The 17,937-nt window shown below is 35.1% G+C and overlaps 1 protein-coding gene across 1 annotated transcript; it reads left to right on the top strand.

Annotated features, from left to right (window-relative positions):
• Window positions 1-11,569: 11,569 nt before the first annotated feature.
• Window positions 11,570-16,142, top strand: LOC128242714 (uncharacterized). The gene is made up of 6 exons (XM_052959974.1): window positions 11,570-11,721; window positions 13,596-13,717; window positions 14,114-14,199; window positions 14,447-14,584; window positions 14,865-14,984; window positions 16,056-16,142. Exons 1-6 carry the CDS (start codon window positions 11,575-11,577, stop codon window positions 16,061-16,063), a joined length of 621 nt encoding a protein of 206 aa, XP_052815934.1. The 5' UTR covers window positions 11,570-11,574; the 3' UTR covers window positions 16,064-16,142.
• Window positions 16,143-17,937: the final 1,795 nt, after the last annotated feature.

Raw genomic sequence — 17,937 nt, forward strand, 5'->3', positions numbered from 1 at the left:
ACATGTATACTTATAATTCTATAATTGTACGATATATATAGATGTTCCTGCCAACAGAAAATGCGATAAACAGATATATACAGAACGACCATTCCCTCTGTTCGCAAAATAGGTTTTTATGTCACGAGTTAAATGCGGAATGATTATGCCTTCTGCTTTGTCACGAGCTGTATGCGGAATTATCATGCCTTCTTTCAACATTATAGCTTACCTTGTCACGAGCTATATGCGGAATTACCAGGCCTTCTGTCAGTATTATAGCTACTTTGTCACGAGCTATATGCGGAATTATCATGCCTTCTTTCAGCATTATAGCACACCTTGTCACGAGCTATATGCGGAATTATCATGCTTTCTTTCAGCATTATAGCTTACCTTGTCACGAGCTATATGCGGAATTATTATGCCTTCTTTCAGTATTATAGCTACCTTGTCACGAGCTATATGCGGTATTATTATGCCTTCTTTTAGTATTATAGCTACCTTGTTACGAGCTATATGCGGAATAATCATGCCTTCTGTCAGTATTATAGCTACCTTGTCATGAGCTATATGCGGAATTATTATGCCTTCTTTTAGTATTATAGCTACCTTGTTACGAGCTATATGCGGAATAATCATGCCTTCTGTCAGTATTATAGCTACCTTGTCATGAGCTATATGCGGTATTATTATGCCTTCTTTCAGCATTATAGCTTACCTTGTTACGTGCTATATGCGGAATTATCATGTCTTCTGTCAGTATTATAGCTACCTTGTCATGAGCTATATGCGGAATTATTATGCCTTCTTTCAGCATTATAGCTTACTTTGTCACGTGCTGTATGCGGAATTATCATATCTTCTGTCAGTATTATAGCTACCTTGTCACGAGCTATATGTGGAATTATTATGCCTTCTTTCAGCATTATAGCTTGCCTTGTCACGTGCTGTATGCGGAATTATCATGTCTTCTGTTAGTATTATAGCTTGCCTTGTCACGTGCTATATGCGGAATTACCATGCCTTCTGTCAGTATTATAGCTGCCTTGTCACATGCTATATGCGGAATTATCATGCCTTCTTTCAGCATTATAGCACACCTTGTCACGAGCTATATGCGGAATTATCATGCTTTCTTTCAGCATTGTAGCTCACCTTGTCACGAGCTATATGCGGAATTATTATGCCTTCTTTCAGTATTATAGCTACCTTGTCACGAGCTATATGCGGTATTATTATGCCTTCTTTTAGTATTATAGATACCTTGTTACGTGCTATATGCGGAATTATCATGTCTTCTGTCAATATTATAGCTACCTTGTCATGAGCTATATGCGAATTATTCTGCCTTCTTTCAGCATTATAGCTTACCTTGTCACGAGCTATATGCGGAATTATTCTGCCTTCTTTCAGCATTATAGCTACCTTGTCACGAGCTATATGCGAATTATTATGCCTTCTTTCAGCATTATAGCTTACCTTGTCACGTGCTTTATGCGGAATTATCATGTCTTCTGTCAATATTATAGCTACCTTGTCATGAGCTATATGCGGAATTATTATGCTTTTTTAAGCATTATAGCCTACCTTGTCACGAGCTATATGCAGAATTATCACGCCTTCTTTCAGCATTATAGCAACCTTGTCATGAGCTATATGCTGAACTGTTATGCCTTCTTTTAGCATTATAGCTTACCTTGTCACGTGCTTTATGCGGAATTATCATGTCTTCTGTCAATATTATAGCTACCTTGTCACGAGCTATATGCGAATTATTATGCCTTCTTTCAGCATTATAGCTTACCATGTCACGAGCTATATGCTGAACTGTTATGCCTTCTTTTAGCATTATAGCTTACCTTGTCACGTGCTTTATGCGGAATTATCATGTCTTCTGTCAATATTATAGCTACCTTGTCACGAGCTTTATGCGAATTATTATGCCTTCTTTCAGCATTATAGCTTACCTTGTCACGAGCTATATGCGGAATTATCATGTATTCTGTCTTCTTGAACAAAGTAAACTCAAATATTGGTATGTAATTTAACATATCACGACATTTTAAGCGCTCCCGCTTGGCTCGAATTTTCCGAGACTCAAGGTATTTCCGCCGGTCTACGGGAGTTCAAGCCAAAGGGGGTCGACTGTAAATAAAAGAGAGGTACGCCAAAATGCATTGTGCTGAATCTTTTTTCATGTGAGTTCACGGTAAGAACTAAGAAGAGCTTATACATAATCTTTTAAAGCTGCACTCTCATAGATTGAACGTTTTGACAACTTTTTTTTTGTCTTGGAACGAGCCAATTTATGCGAAAGTGCATGGAAACCAGTCATACAAGACTGCTGTCAAAACATAAGATCGCAGATTTTTATATAAACTTTTTTTTTGATGTTTTATGCATTTTTCTTAAACCGTTAGTAACGCTTTTAGCCATAAAACAATAATTTTCGAACGAAAATATGAAAGTCTGCAATCTGATCTTTTGTCATCAGTCTTTAATCACTGGTTTGCATATATTTACGCAAATATTTGCTCGTTCCAAGACAAACAATAAACAAAAAGTTGTAAAAACGGTAAATCTGTGGGAGTGCAGCTTTAAAATAAGCCGTGCATATTCCAGGAAAGCTTGGATTTTTCACAATTACAGCGAATACACAAGACTTGGTGTTGTTTAATGTAAACACGGTTATTGCTCAAAATATATGCTCGTTCAAATTACTTCTTCAAGACGTCATTGCCATATCTACACTAACTTGGTTGAACTCCATAAGCGAATTAAAAGCCCATGTTTACGAATAATCTTACTAGAAAATGATTTTTCAATGAGAAAAAAATCAATTGAATTACCATATTTTTAGATAATCTGTGTATATGACAGTTACACGTTTAAGTGGTTATACTTTCATCGAAATAATCCCTGATTTAGATGAAGTTACAATACGATATTGAAACCTGAGTTTTGAATGTGTTTCCTTTTGTAAATGTCATTAAGATTACAATGTATTTATACATATATACATGCGCTTGTTTTAATTTCGCACTTAAAGCTGCACTCTCACAGATTGACAGGTTTAAAACAAAATGTTTCAGAATCACAATGCTTTAATCGAGTAATAAAAGATACCTCAAAATGTAAGTAATATTATGTAATGATTTAAGCTATAAAACATCACTTTTTGAACGTAAATATAAACACCTGCGATCTGATTTTTGTTAGCTTTCTTATTTCACTGGTTTCTAGACATTTATTCCCCAAAATGGCTCATTTAAAGACAACAAATAAAAAAGTTGTCAACACGATCAGTCTCTGAGAGTGCAGCTTTAAAAGATTCTGATGACTGGAAAAGCAAGTTTCTATTTAAGACATGCTTTCCTATGCAAATGTAAAGAAAATGATGTTGTCTTTCAAGAAAGGTAGACAAAATTATTTATAAATGGTATACTAAAACTATCACTGAAAAATATTAATGCTGTTATTGTCACTCACAGACGAGATTTTTTTTGGTGTAAAACTAGTTGATTTCGGAAAAAAAATAATTGAACTTGTTTGTATGGTCATATTAAACAAACACTTACATAGCTTCAGTGCAAATATGTTATAAAAACACTGTTCATCTGATTATAGCATGGCGATCTTTAAAAATATTGCTTCGTTACAGTTTTCTTAGCTTTTGTTTTCATTCAATTTAATCATGCAACATATTCCGTGTGATTGGCTGGTGTGTGTGCGCGTGTGCGTGTGCGTGCGTACTTGCGTGAGAGTTTTTTCTAAGTAAAAGCTATTTAATCATGATAATCACGAAAACAATTTCCCTTTAAACAAAAACAACTCTTTAGAAAGTGAATATTACACAAATTTGGTAAATAAAACAACAAAAACAGTGAGCTTAGCTTAATCAAGATTTAAGGGACTTCAGATGTTTCGAGAAATGGGGTCGTGTAAGCAAGTTTGGGGGATTTTTTCCTGGACCTATTTGTTAGTACAGTAAGTAGCAGAAAAGTAAGCTGCTGAAATCGTGCACACCGTGCAGGAGATGCTTATAACTAACCGAATCATGTCTTAAAGTTTATATTGGAGATTACTTGTTAAATGTATTGTTAACTGAAAGTTTGACTGGCTATAATAATTGTAATGCACCTTATCAGTTTTTAAATCCATTGCCTGAACTATTACTTAATTTAATAGCAATATAGAAGAAATCACATTGACAGAAACTGAATATTCAGCGGAAACTCACTGTGTCGAACTCTGTTATGTCGATGTTCTGGTTATGTCGGACTTCTTTAAGTATTTTGTATACACTGTTTGTTTTTCGGTTATCTCGAAGGCTCGTTAACTCGAAGTCATTTTCGAGGTCCAAACGGCTTTGAAACAGCAAGTTGTGTCTGTATTGTGAACTAAGCGATAGTGTGGACATTGAATATAAGCATGATTTTGTAGTTATATAATGTAATAGGCAAACGTTATATGTATAATGATGAACTCATTACATAATTGGTGTTTTTCATGAATTGTGCGCGTAAATATGTACTTGTTGTCTCATCAAATGAAAGTTTATGCTGTTAGAAATGATGTTATGTTTACAATATTCAGCAGTTGATAAGTAGTCTACATGTATATATGCTCTCCCATAAGACTCCATGACATTTTGTTATGTAGTATAAGATACATAGGGAACTTTGTTAAAGTTAACAACGTTATTTACGTCATAGTTGTTATCTTTCAAGTCAATATTGCTCTGTAAGTTTCACAGATACACTTATGATCTGTAGTATTCCTAACAAGAGTTGAGACAACTGTTTCAGCTGTACTTGTTTTGATTGAATATATGAGCGCATCATCAAATAGTTCACCTTTGAAAGTTAACAATGATAAAGATAATCAGGTTGTTAATTTTAATGAAGCTCTGAACAATCGGGCCAATGTATGGTACAAAATTAATGTTGTTTATTGAATATGTATGTATTTGAATCATGTTGATATGTATGACGTAACACGTATGACGTATGGTGTATTTGTGATGTAAATATGTATGACATAACACGTATGACGTATGATGTATTTGTGATGTATATATGTATGACGTAACACGTTTGACGTATGATGTATTTGTGATGTATATATGTATTATGCATATTTAATTTATGTATGACGTAACACGTATGACGTATGATGTAGTTGTGATATATATATGTAGTATGCATATTTTATGTATGTGTTATGTCTGATTTATGCTTGATAGATGATGCTTCTGAAAAAACTGTTACATATTTTTCTCGTTCTTTCATAGCATGAACCTACGATACTTATGCAAATAACATTTTTTGACTGAAATTTATTGAAGTGAATACATGTATAACTATGAATTTATAAGAAAAACTGCTCGAAACGGACGTGTCCTTTTACTTTTCATCCATACTATTAAACCCAGATTTGTAATAGAAACATTTTTAATGATTAAGAATGGGCGGAGTGAGCGTAGCAGTACAAACAGTGGGGTATGAAAACAACAACAAGTGATTGGGATTATACACGAGCGCACAATTATGCCCCCATCAACCTTGTCCACGTCCCCACTACGCCCTCAAAACTTTGTCAACGTAATAGGTACGCATTAGACACCGATAAGGACGTGGTTCGATCTTAATGGACGTGAAGGACGTGAGCGGACTTTGAACATGTTAAAAAACGTAGAGCGGTTTTCCTGGTCTTCGTTTAGTGTGAAAAGGGTATTAGGGCGAGTGTACAATTTCAATCCCGAGGGTTGCGGGTGCCGTAACTGTTTTGAACCATGATTATTTTCAAGGCCAATGTTCAATAAATAGCGTGGGGTTTATGTGTATGGTGATCTACTGTAACGCTTAAAAGAAGCACAGTAAAAAATGATGATTTTAGGAAAGAATCACAGGACTTCCTCACGTCGATTCTACGAGGCATCATGGATTTACAGACTGGACAAGTTTGTTTTTTGTCTACCGTCTATCTTAATGGCCTAGTTTAATCCTTCTTTAAGTGACCCCCCCCCCCCAAAAAAAAAATAAATAATAAGAAAAAAAAAAAAAAAAAAAAAAATAATAATAATAAAAAAACGTGTATTGTACACAAGCTCTGTGTATTGATCTAAATCTAATTGCCTAATTGTCTTATCAGATCTCTGATCTGAATATTCTGCTGTGCAGTTTTGGAGGTTTTATTATAGAAATGGACCCTAAATGGCACCAGTGTAAAGCACTGTCACACGGGACGCCTATTGAACGTTCCTCCCGGGAGACGATAAGTATAAGTGTAGTAGTGCGGCGGGGAATTTAACCTGTTACCCCTGGGTTGACAGTCAAGTGAGTACCATTGGACCCCGGATCCGCCACTTGTGGTGACCCTAAATGATCTTGAGCCAATAAACTAATAAACAAGAAATTGGCCCCTACTGTGACATCAGTGCAATTAGCAGGAGATGCACAGCAAGGGATTGTCATGTCAAGCATTCCTTAAACTAGGCCTTTAACCTTAAGCATCGCTTCAAACGGCAGTGATATGAGTTGGTACTCTTTTGAGGGAGGTTTAGGTTTTTTTAGCATAGTGCACAGACAGAATGTAACCCTGGTTAGAGTTACCTTGGTTATTTAACGTGCACCAGTGTAAAGCACTGTCACACGGGACACCCATTGAACGTCCCTCCTGGTAGACAAATCATATTTTTATAATGGTGCGGTGGGGAATCGAACCTGCTACCCCTGGATTGACAGTCACGTGTTTTACCACTAGACCACGGATCCGCAACTTGTGGCGACAGATAAGTGGTGTGTAATGTTATTTATACTAGCACTCGGGCATGGGCGATTCGGCGAGTGTTCCGATAAGATTTTAGCTTTTTGGAGCAAATTGGAACATATTAAAGCGCACATACTGAATGTAACCCTGGTTCAAGCTACCTTGTTTTTTTTAAAGCCGCAAAAATCCTTCCCCTAGTAAGAAGAATTGTGTAGGCTTGCTGTACCTGTGCTAAATATAGCTAAAGTCATATTTCAAGCAACAAGAAAGTAAACACTGCTACATGCATTTGTTTACAATATGCAGTTCATGACCCCATAAACTCCTCCCCGGGATATTCAAGTCTTTGACAGTTAACAGATATTTTTCTCACAAATCTCTAAGTGCATTTTTCATGATGCCATTTCATTTGAAATGTTGCAAAGAAGCATGATGGAAATACTATTAACACATGCCTCGGCGCCATTTGGTGGCTTAAAAGGTCAGGTTGGTGGTTTAGCATGTATAGCCCTGTAACACGGAGCCCAATTCAACCTCCCTCTCGGAAGACGATTAATACTATTTATATTGGTGCAGCGGGGACTCGAACTTGCGACCGCCGGATTAACAGTCAAGTGTGTACCCACAAGACCACGGATCCGTCACCCGACTGGTTAATTGTTTAAAACTTCTATAAATAGTCCACATGTTATCTTTAGGCAAGATTGGACTGAACTGCTTTGATTGGTTAATATCATTATATAAATAAATATTGACCAACCAATGAACATTTAGGAATGAGCAAATTTTTGCCGATAAACTCATTATTCTTAAAGCGATAGTGACACTTTGAGCCATAAAACATCAATTTTCGAACGTTACTAAATATGAAAAGCAGCGATCTGATGTTTGTCAGCAGTCTTATATCACTGGTTTCCAGACAAAAAAAAATGAAAAAAAAAGTTGTCAAAACGTTTAATCTGTGAGGGTGCAGCTTTAAAGAATGGTATTGAAGATATTAATAAAACCTACATGCCTTCTTTATGATACCTTATTTTCTATCTTACTTATAATTATGAATGTTGAATGGTACCGCCAGAATGTTATAATATTACATTTGTAATGCGTGTTTGATATGTTATCCCCAAGCGATTATTATGTATTGAAGATTCGATTAATAAACGTTAATGCGATTAAATTTGCTGCTGCTGTTGTTGTTTATTGTGGAGGTGATGGTGGTTATAGTGATGGTGGTAAGTTCAACACTTAAAACGGCCTCTAATGTCCAAGAAACACCAACCTTTTAATTCCAATAAGGTTAAATATAACTAAAATATTTATTAATCATGCTTGCTAACGGCATTCAATTTCCTAGAAAAACCTGTTTTTGAATTAATTAAGTTTGAATAAGAGTTTAACTAAAAATGCCCGAGGCAGCAATGTCGAAACGGTGACCAAAAGACATATCCATAGGTGCAAGAATCAGAGCTGGTGGATTTTGGATATAATCATGTATGTAAAAAGGGATGAAAAATTATGTCTCGAAAAACTGCTAAATGCATTTAACCAGGGTTTCGTGTATATTAATTATTAATGGATCCAAGCTCCTCAACGCTAGGGTCAAGGGTAAAAACCTGTCATGGAGACATTCCTTGTTTTATATTATTGTATTCAAAACAATTTTATCACCCTCCCTACTTGATACTGTCACCTATGTACTTTCCCCATGCTTCGATCAATATTGAATATTACATTACATGCGAAGTATATATTTATAAAGCATATTCATTTACACTAGTTGATTTATTGGATTTTGCGCTGGAATGTAAGTTTAATTTAAAGTATATTATGTACTAATCATCATTATTGATTTTATTATTATTATTATTATTTTTATTTTTTATTATTATTATTAACATTTTCATTGCAATTATTATTATTATTATTATTATTATTATTATTATTATTATTATTATTATTATTGTTATTGTTATCTTTATTATTATTATTTTCATTTTCATTGCAATTATTATTATTATTTTTATTATTATTTTTATTATAATTATTATTATTATTATTATTATTATTATTATTATTATTATTATTATTATTATTATTATTATTTTTATTATTATTATTATTATTATTATTATTATTATAATTATTATCATCATTATTATATTTATCATTATTATTATCATTATTATCATTACTGTAATTATTTTAAGTTTTATTATAATTATAATCATTAACGTAGTTGCTAGACGAATACGTGGACACAGCGTACGTGGAATATATCGGCCTTAAGGGCTCTATTTTAGTCGTACATATTTAATGAGGAAGAAAAAAAAATCAATTAAAATAATTATTTAAGGAATGAATTGCGTGATTGATGTCTTTATCAGGGTATGAACACAGTTGGGCTGGTTAAAGTGTGTTGATTCCGAATTTATTTCTCAAATTGTCAAAAAATACTTAATTTCATTCAAGAAAACATTTCAGTATTTTTTTCTCTCCCAGGGGCGTAGCTAGGGCCTTAAAAACTTGTAGGCCAGATGATTCTATGTGAGTTTTGGGACTTTTATATGCACATTACACAGACTCAATTATACTTGCAATGATAACCATAAACCCAAGTAATGCACTCTACAAATACATGTTGTTTGAATAAACAACAAACTTGCCAGGGTTAAAAAAAATGTTCAAAATGTTCGAATAGCTATACGTTTTTAATGCATTTTTGAGTTATTTAAATTTTGTCATTTTCCATAAAACTTTAAGGCCCAGGCCTACAAGGCCTTTATGTAGCTACGCCACTGTCTCCCATTCTGTAAATAGAACGACCTGACCGTAATCGGAAACTTTTTGATGTATTTTGTCTTTACAACGCAGAAAATATCAACAACTTCATTGTTGATTTTTAACGTATAATTTAAAATTTAATGGCAACAGTATATATAACAATTCGTGAATTAACATTTTTTATTGTGTTGATTTAAGAGTCTCGTGACCTGCTACACGATAACAAACACTAACAACTTGAAGATAAACAACTTTCAAATTTCATGTATATTTATACTTGATCAATCACGATCCGAGCATAGGATGATGATGGAATGCCGTTCATTTAAGGAATGGACATTGAGGCGTAATTATACATATATATTGCTGTTCAGTTTTCTTACTATTTAATCAATAACGATCGATGTTTGATCAGATTTGTCTAGACCTATAGATGCACTTGATCGTGATTCAGGACATGCTTAAGGTATAAGATCAACCGGATGCACTCGTGTTACCCTTCGGCAAATCTTGATATTGCCACTTTTGTACTTAATGATGAAACTAAATCATATGCAATGGCGTTGAAATTTATGAAGAAAAATCCCGGGCGGAAATGTGAAAGATATTTTGTTAAACTTCCTTCAAGAACTATAACTGATGAAAATTTGATCATCTCCGACTCACAATACGTAAAAACATTGAGTATACAGTCGAAGCTCGTTGGCTCGAACTCACAGGAACCGGCGAAAATACTTCGAGCCTCAAAATATTTGAGCCAAGTGGGATATGCTTACATGCAGTATAAAGAAATTGGTCGTTTACAACCAGTTCGAGCCAACGATGAATTCGAGCCAACGACAAATTCGAGCCAAAGAGGTTCGAATGTATAATGATTATAGCTTTAACAATATTGTATATCTAAATGACAAAACTTTGGGTTTTTTGTGCATATGATATTTTTTCAAACCAAAAAATAGGGCCCGTTTTAAAGAATTTTTAGTCGTAACAAAGACCTTAAATCTATAGTAACATCATAGATAACATATAATCATTGTTCTGTGGTTCTCTTTACCGTGTTTTCATTTTTATACTGGCTCAAATTCATTGAAGTCTCAGAATTGCCATATAATGAATATATGCCACTAGATTAATTTTACCTGAAGACTAAGGGGGCCGCTGAGCCAAAGATCGTACGACACCATACCGTAGGATCATGATTTTCATTTAAATAGTATGTTAAGGTTACTAAATTGATTGAACTGTTTTTGTAGAAAAATCGAATAAACATTCCAAAACTTGTCCAATAGAGATCTTAGTTTTCAAAAAAGAATAGTACAAAAACCCGGGGTCGCAGGTTCGAGTCACCGCCGCACTAATCGTATTCCGAGAGGGATGTTAAATCGGGGTTCCGTGTGACAGTGCTATACACTGAATTACGATAGAATACCGCTGGGTAACTTTGACCAGGATTACATTTTGTCTGTGCAGTGTGCACTATGCTCGAACAACCTATACTGACTAACACCTGGCGGATAGGCAAGGCCCGAGTGCGCGTATATATAAGTTATCACACCACTGGATTAGGAGCTTGACTTTTGATGTTGACGGTTGTAAATTTGATAGGTTTTGTAGTTTGACCTTACGTGAATTCAATAGGTCTGGTAGTTTGACCTTACAACAATAATAACTTGTTTACCAACAAAAGAAAACGTGAGAGTCCATGCAACTTAAACTGTTATCTGATAACTATACATGTGTTTAATGTACATGAGTTGTTGATACATAAGTCGTTGACTATTTAACTGAGTGGTCGTTGTGTTTTCCACACGCTAACTTTCGCCATGCCTCGTTGGTTCTTACAATACCTATCATCAATACAAGTATCTTAATATGACACAATTTTTGACCTTTTTGATTTTGAGGTTAATTTCAATATGTCACCATGAATATGCATGCAACGGTCGTTATTAGCGTTTATTTGCCGCCTTTTTAAACACGTTTTGGGGTATATATTGTTACAGCTTTTCTCTTCACTCGGTGGAAGCCTGCCATATCAGCATGAAGACTTTTGTCGTGCTTTTTGCATGCGTCATAGCAACTTCCGGAAACCATAGCTCGTCCACGTGTCCTCCGCTTGGAAAGAGAAACTGTCGACTCTTCGATTTCATCACGCCCAGAGTTTGTCCGAAGGAGTTTCGAGAAACGGTAAGCATATCTGTTTTAACTATTCTAATACGTATGAGTGAAAGTAATTCTCATATACTTGTATATATATGTGTTTGTATTTCGAACGTTATACTTCAGGCCGGAGGCTTTATTTTACCACTAAATCATTGATTTTGATATTGCTATTTACAGTTTAAGCTATAACTCATAAATGTGATATACCGATGTGTAACGACAGCCATAAAACAGTTGTAATTATGATGTTAATATATGCGTCAATAGAATATCATCAGTGATATTGTTTACATTGCTATACTCTACAGTTACATCTATAGATATAGCTTGAACTCTCATTAATACTTACATCTTTCATCAATATCAACTATTGTATCATTTCAGTCATTAGATAAAAATGGTGACCATTAATATAATAACTATTATTATACCTATACATGTATACTTGTAGATATATGCTTCCAAATGAATTTTAATGACACGTGCCTTTCAAAGGTTAAATAGCTGAAATGATCATGGTTCTATGGCTTTCATTGATGTAGAAGTAAATGTTATGTCCTAAAATCTAATTTACCATCTACATTTCTAGAATAGCTGCCGTTGTTACGAATTAACATCTGCGGTAATAGTTTCTCTTCCTCCCTTGTTGTGTGTATGCTTTTATGTCACATGGTACACAATACATTTAGATATAAGCAAACACATGCCAATGCATTTTTACTTTGATAAAGATGGGTTGAAAAAATATTTAGAAGTGACAATGCAACAATACAGTGAAAGTTGTATTGATTTTATATAAATGTATTAAATGCCTTTTTTGTTTTAATTCGCCAGTGAGACAGACGAAAACAACAAACCAAAATGACCCAAAGCAACAAACATCATAGCTTGAGTTTTCAATTCGTCTCCCACAGTTTTTTCAGATTATTACAATGCTGTTTTTTCCTTACACATACAGTCGGTTCTGATAGGAACAAATGTCTTTTGTCCGTCACACACAGTCAATTCTGAACGGTGCATTGCCCTTTTGTTCGGCACACACAGATTCAATTCCGAAAGCTACAATAGTGTTTTGCCGTCACCAACAGAGTCAATTCCAATAGATGCAATGTTGTTTTGTCCATCACCCACAGAGCCAATTCCGATGGCTACAGTGTTGTAACGTACGTCACACACTGAGTCAATTCCGATAGCTAAATGTTGTTTTGTCAGTCTCCAACTGAGTCTACATTGAGCTACAATGATCTTTAGTCAAAATCAATGTCATCGTAAATATGCCCTTTTTAACTGTACAATGTCATACTTATCTCTTCTACATTCTCATTCAATCTGCAAAAGTAGTTAGAATCTAAAATAATTACATGCATAGCGTAGCTTTAATTATAATTATGACAATGGAATGGCAAATCACACAACTATCAATGTTTTTCCAACCGTCAACCTATGAAAACGGGAACTTATCGACAGGCTTGAGGTGAAACTTGTTGTGACATATACTTTAGCCGGATTGTTTTCAACTGATTCAAGATTTCTGTAAGAACTCTTATCCACCATATTTTGACAAATCTCCGTAGTCCAGACCTAATCGGGATTCAGCCAAAAAAACTGTTTGCCGACATCAACAATGTGTATCCCAATCAATCCCAGCCCAAGGGGAAAACAATGATAGACGCATAGCTGTACGAAAGAGATAGAAGACAAAAACTGCCCTATCGTGTTCTTATACAGAAGAAGATCATTGGCATATCGCACCATTATACAATCTCAGTCTTCTATTGGAAAGGCTTTTACCGGCGAAAGCCAATCATTGGCTCCAAGATGCTATACCAGACAGTTACCTTGCTCAATCCACCTGGATACGCCTTAAACATAACATATATCATTTCACTATTTTCTAGATTGCAACTGGGGAGTGGTTGGGTATATACACCACTGAGATAGGTCAAACCACACCTTTCGGAAAATCCACCAACAGATGGTCCAACCAAGGAAGAACGTGGCGTCGGGAGACCCGCAGTTTGTATGGGAAATTAGCGTTGTACTTATCTGTTGTCCTTCTTATGTGTTTTTTCAATGTGTGTTATATACGGAAGATAATTATTTTTATTAAGGTGTATGAAAATTCATGTAAAGGTTGGATTTCCACTTCGAGAAACGATATTAAAAGGTTGAGAGCGATAAAGCGGGAAACATACATTATGCGAGTTGATAAGGGGCGGTGTTACAAGAGGAAGGGCGGGGTACGGGGCGGGTTGGAATCTGAGGCTCCCGTTCCGTAGTACCGAATCAGTTTGTTTCGTTTGCTTTAGGACAAATTCTTAGTAAACATCTTGGCGTCTGACCAATTCTGGAAATATCTTGTTTTTTTGCATGTTAAGGATACGCCTCTAAATGTATTACCTCTTTACTTTTTCAGCAACCAGATGTCCATGGCCTGTGAAATGTTAACATTTGACTACAATCTGGTCACTACTTCGTGCGGAATGGCGGAGCTACGACAAGGTAAACGCTAGAATGCATTTGTTTCAGTAATATTCGTCATGTGTTTCCTTTGACCAAATTGATATGGGTTAACAGTACTTCAAGGCAAGTTAATATTGATTGATTTTATCTTGTTTTGTATAAAAACATCATCATAATGATGATGATGATGAAAATGATGATGATGATGATTATGATGATGATGATGATGATGATGATGATGATGATGATGATGATGAAATGTCTCCTATTCACTTCCGGTACCTAGTCGATGGTTCCCGCGTGGAGCGTTTTTACAGTCAGGATTTGAGCCGCTACTTCTGGTGGTTCATCTGCATCACTCCCGCGACCAACGGGGGCTGTGACTTCGGCTTCTTTGACCTCCAAATACGGGACAACAGAGAGGGTCAGTTATAGTTATAGCAATACGGGAACTACTGAAATATCAATGAAATAAATATGTCGCATTACTGTTTTAGGCCCAAAGTGGGACGTTCAAATTTTCTCTCTGAATATTACTATTGAAATACAACAATAAACCAATAGTAGAACTACAGCTGGGCTTGAACAATGAAGAAGTTCAAACTAACAAATTGGAAATTTTCAGATTAGTCCCCATGTTACAAAAAACTTTGGTAAGCGCTTTCAATTGTTTTGATGTTGACCTTTAGTTACATTACTTTCAGGAATGGCCGGAGAGATCAACCTGAACGGACTCCCATGGGACAAAATATCTGCTGACCTAAAACTTATCCAGGGGAAGACCTTTGATGACCCCTTAGTTCGTTACGCATGGTTAGGAACGGGTAGGTTTATTTTACATCTTACAAATCACAGTAACACAATAATACTCACTTTTCAGTCAGACACCCGTCAGAGATTCCAATAAGCGTATAGGTCAATATATATTAAAAACCCAATACAAACACTAGCATTTTAATAATTTAATATACACATTAAACATGAATGATTGATAATACTGTTATATTAATTGACTAATCCTCTGAATGATATCTTTGTTGGCTGTCTACGAAGTGGGCTACATATCCTAATACAAACGTCACCAATATCGACCTGCATATAGCACAAACACAACAGTGGTTTTTCATTCTAGCGTAAATAGTTCGAGTCAAGACGTCTTAAGCTTAAATTAAATATAACTTTCTGTGTCAAAGCAAAAGAGCTGGCCCATTTACTGTCAAACACTAAGTATTGTACAGTTGACAATCAAGTTGTTGGTTCTGGTGCGCATCCAGGATTCTATACGCTTTGTTCTTTTACTGGCGAACGATGTTTTATCATAACAAAACGCATGTTTTCCATTACATTGTGAACCAATCTATGATTTTGACTCCCCGATAATTGTTCAGCATTTATTGTTGTGAAATTTGTAAGAACCACAGGATGCAACACAACAGATTTGAAATCTAGTCGACATCCTGGTCACTGTAACCATACTGTGGTTGCACTACAATTAATTAATGTTATTCTCATCGTTCAGTATTTTGATTGGACTGTTAACATAACTGGCAAATGTGTTGAATGGAATAACTAACGCGTGTTTAAAAAAAGGATACTAATTATATTGAAAACGAACCCATGACACTGAAAATTGACTTCAATTTTGGGAATAACCAGATTGGAGAATTTTATCTTTAATGGCCATAAATTGTGCAAGTATATATTTAAGACTATTCTTTATTTAGAATAATGCACGTCTGTTTAATAGCCTTTTTTGTTGAAACTCATTTAACTCGTGATTTAAAGTTTCAAAATTAATAAAGAACAATTCTGATGCACGAACGGTTGCAATTTGACAGTTTCTATATGCCTATTGTTAGTTCCGACTTTAATTACTTCAATTTCCTCTTTTTCAGAATGCTGATTTTCCATCAATATGCTTTCGCAAAGAACAGACGTTGGCTTCTTTGACATTTACTTTAGAATTGATAACTTACTAAGAGAAATATGATTAACATTGAATTGTGTCGTCTTGTCTTTACAAATTTGCATGAATAAATTTCGATTATGAAATGATACCCAGCCTCTAAAAAACGACATAGCCACACCCCTGATTTCAGTGCGTTGCATCAATGACATACCAATTATATCTTACATATTTTATAGTACTAGATCCGACCCTTCTAAAGTTATAGTGCTGACTTAATGTTAAAACATGGTTAGCTTCGATTGACTTAAAGACCTAATAAGACGAGCAATTTACTAGTCAATGCAATGACCTCTAAATTGTCAATGCCAACGGTTAAACGGTTTTCTTGTCCTAAAGGGCAAGCACTTGGTGAACTTTTTTCGTCCCCGAATCACTTGTCACTTGATCCAGAATTCAAGAGGAGCCCGTGCTCTATTCAAGACCAACTTAACGAATAGGTCCTAGGTCAAATCATTCTGGACAAGATTCGTCCACCAACCGACCGACCGACTGTTAGACAAACAAACATTTGCAAACATACTAAAATACTATGGAAAGGGGATATACTGTATCATAATGTTAATACTAGCTTAAGTATGAGGTTCATTAGTGAATGGCCATTCATACGTAATAGCCCACCTGCCACCATATGTACCAGCCCTTCAGAGGAGATTCATTACTTCCATTTTATTCAACATTATTATCTTCAAAATGCGGTTTTACACAAACATCGCATAATTATGTACCACCACCTAAACCATCTCAGACTAAAAACATGAGAATAAAGTGATAAAGGTGTGAAATAACCAATTTTCAATTGTAAAACGTCCAAATTACTAATCTAAACCAAAAAAGGGCGAACAATATGATCGAATGATAAACAATCAAGTTGAAACATCACACGATAGTTATGATTCCTAACAAGGCCACAATTGTAACCTTAAAGCTATCCGATGTACACTTAATTGCATTTTTATATATGCAATTTATCGACGAGGTTTGAAACTGATTAGAGCATGATAAACAAATAGCATATCGATCTGCTTATTTATAATACAATATAAAATTGCAGTAGATGTGGAGAGAGAGAGAGAGAGAGAGAGAGAGAGAGAGAGAGAGAGAGAGACTGTGTTTGGAGAGGGCCGTTTAGTTGCATTTCGATATTCAAACATAAGAATAAACAAATTAATGTCAACATATTATAATTATCGTTACATAAATGTTGCGTATTACCAGTACAAATACCATTATAATTGCGAAGGTTTGCCCGACAAGAGCCCATATGGCCCTTGACGTAGCTTACCAGCAATACATATATACACTCGTTTCTATCAAAACAAAGAGTAGAAGAGGAAAACAAACTAAAAAGCTAATAATTATGTTTTTCCATGCTTTCGAAAACGGGCAGGCAAATCGTAGAAGAAAGATATAACATAATGCATGTAAATAGCAAGTTAATTGCCTTTAATATAGCATGCGGTATTATTATAATAAGCGAAAGGCACGTTCTTACTGTGAGGTTGTGGCATAACCCATGTCCTCAGATAATTAGGTACAATTTAAATAATAAAGAGCAATACAAACACACATGTCAAGACTATATAAGTTGTCTCATGTGTTTTGAACCATCGTGTAGATTATATTTATGTCATATGAAATGAAGATCAAACCCAGTGTAGATATATGTTGCCTGCTGATCGACCCATAACGGTTGGATCATTGTTCATATAAAGCCCCATCCTATCGTTCAAAATAAGCGGTGTAGGGTGTGCCTCTGTATAAATGACACGTACTTGTATCACTATTTCTGACGTTGACATTAATTTCTT

The sequence above is a fragment of the Mya arenaria genome, chromosome 8, assembly GCF_026914265.1.
Source record: "Mya arenaria isolate MELC-2E11 chromosome 8, ASM2691426v1".
Lineage (NCBI taxonomy): Eukaryota > Metazoa > Mollusca > Bivalvia > Myida > Myidae > Mya > Mya arenaria.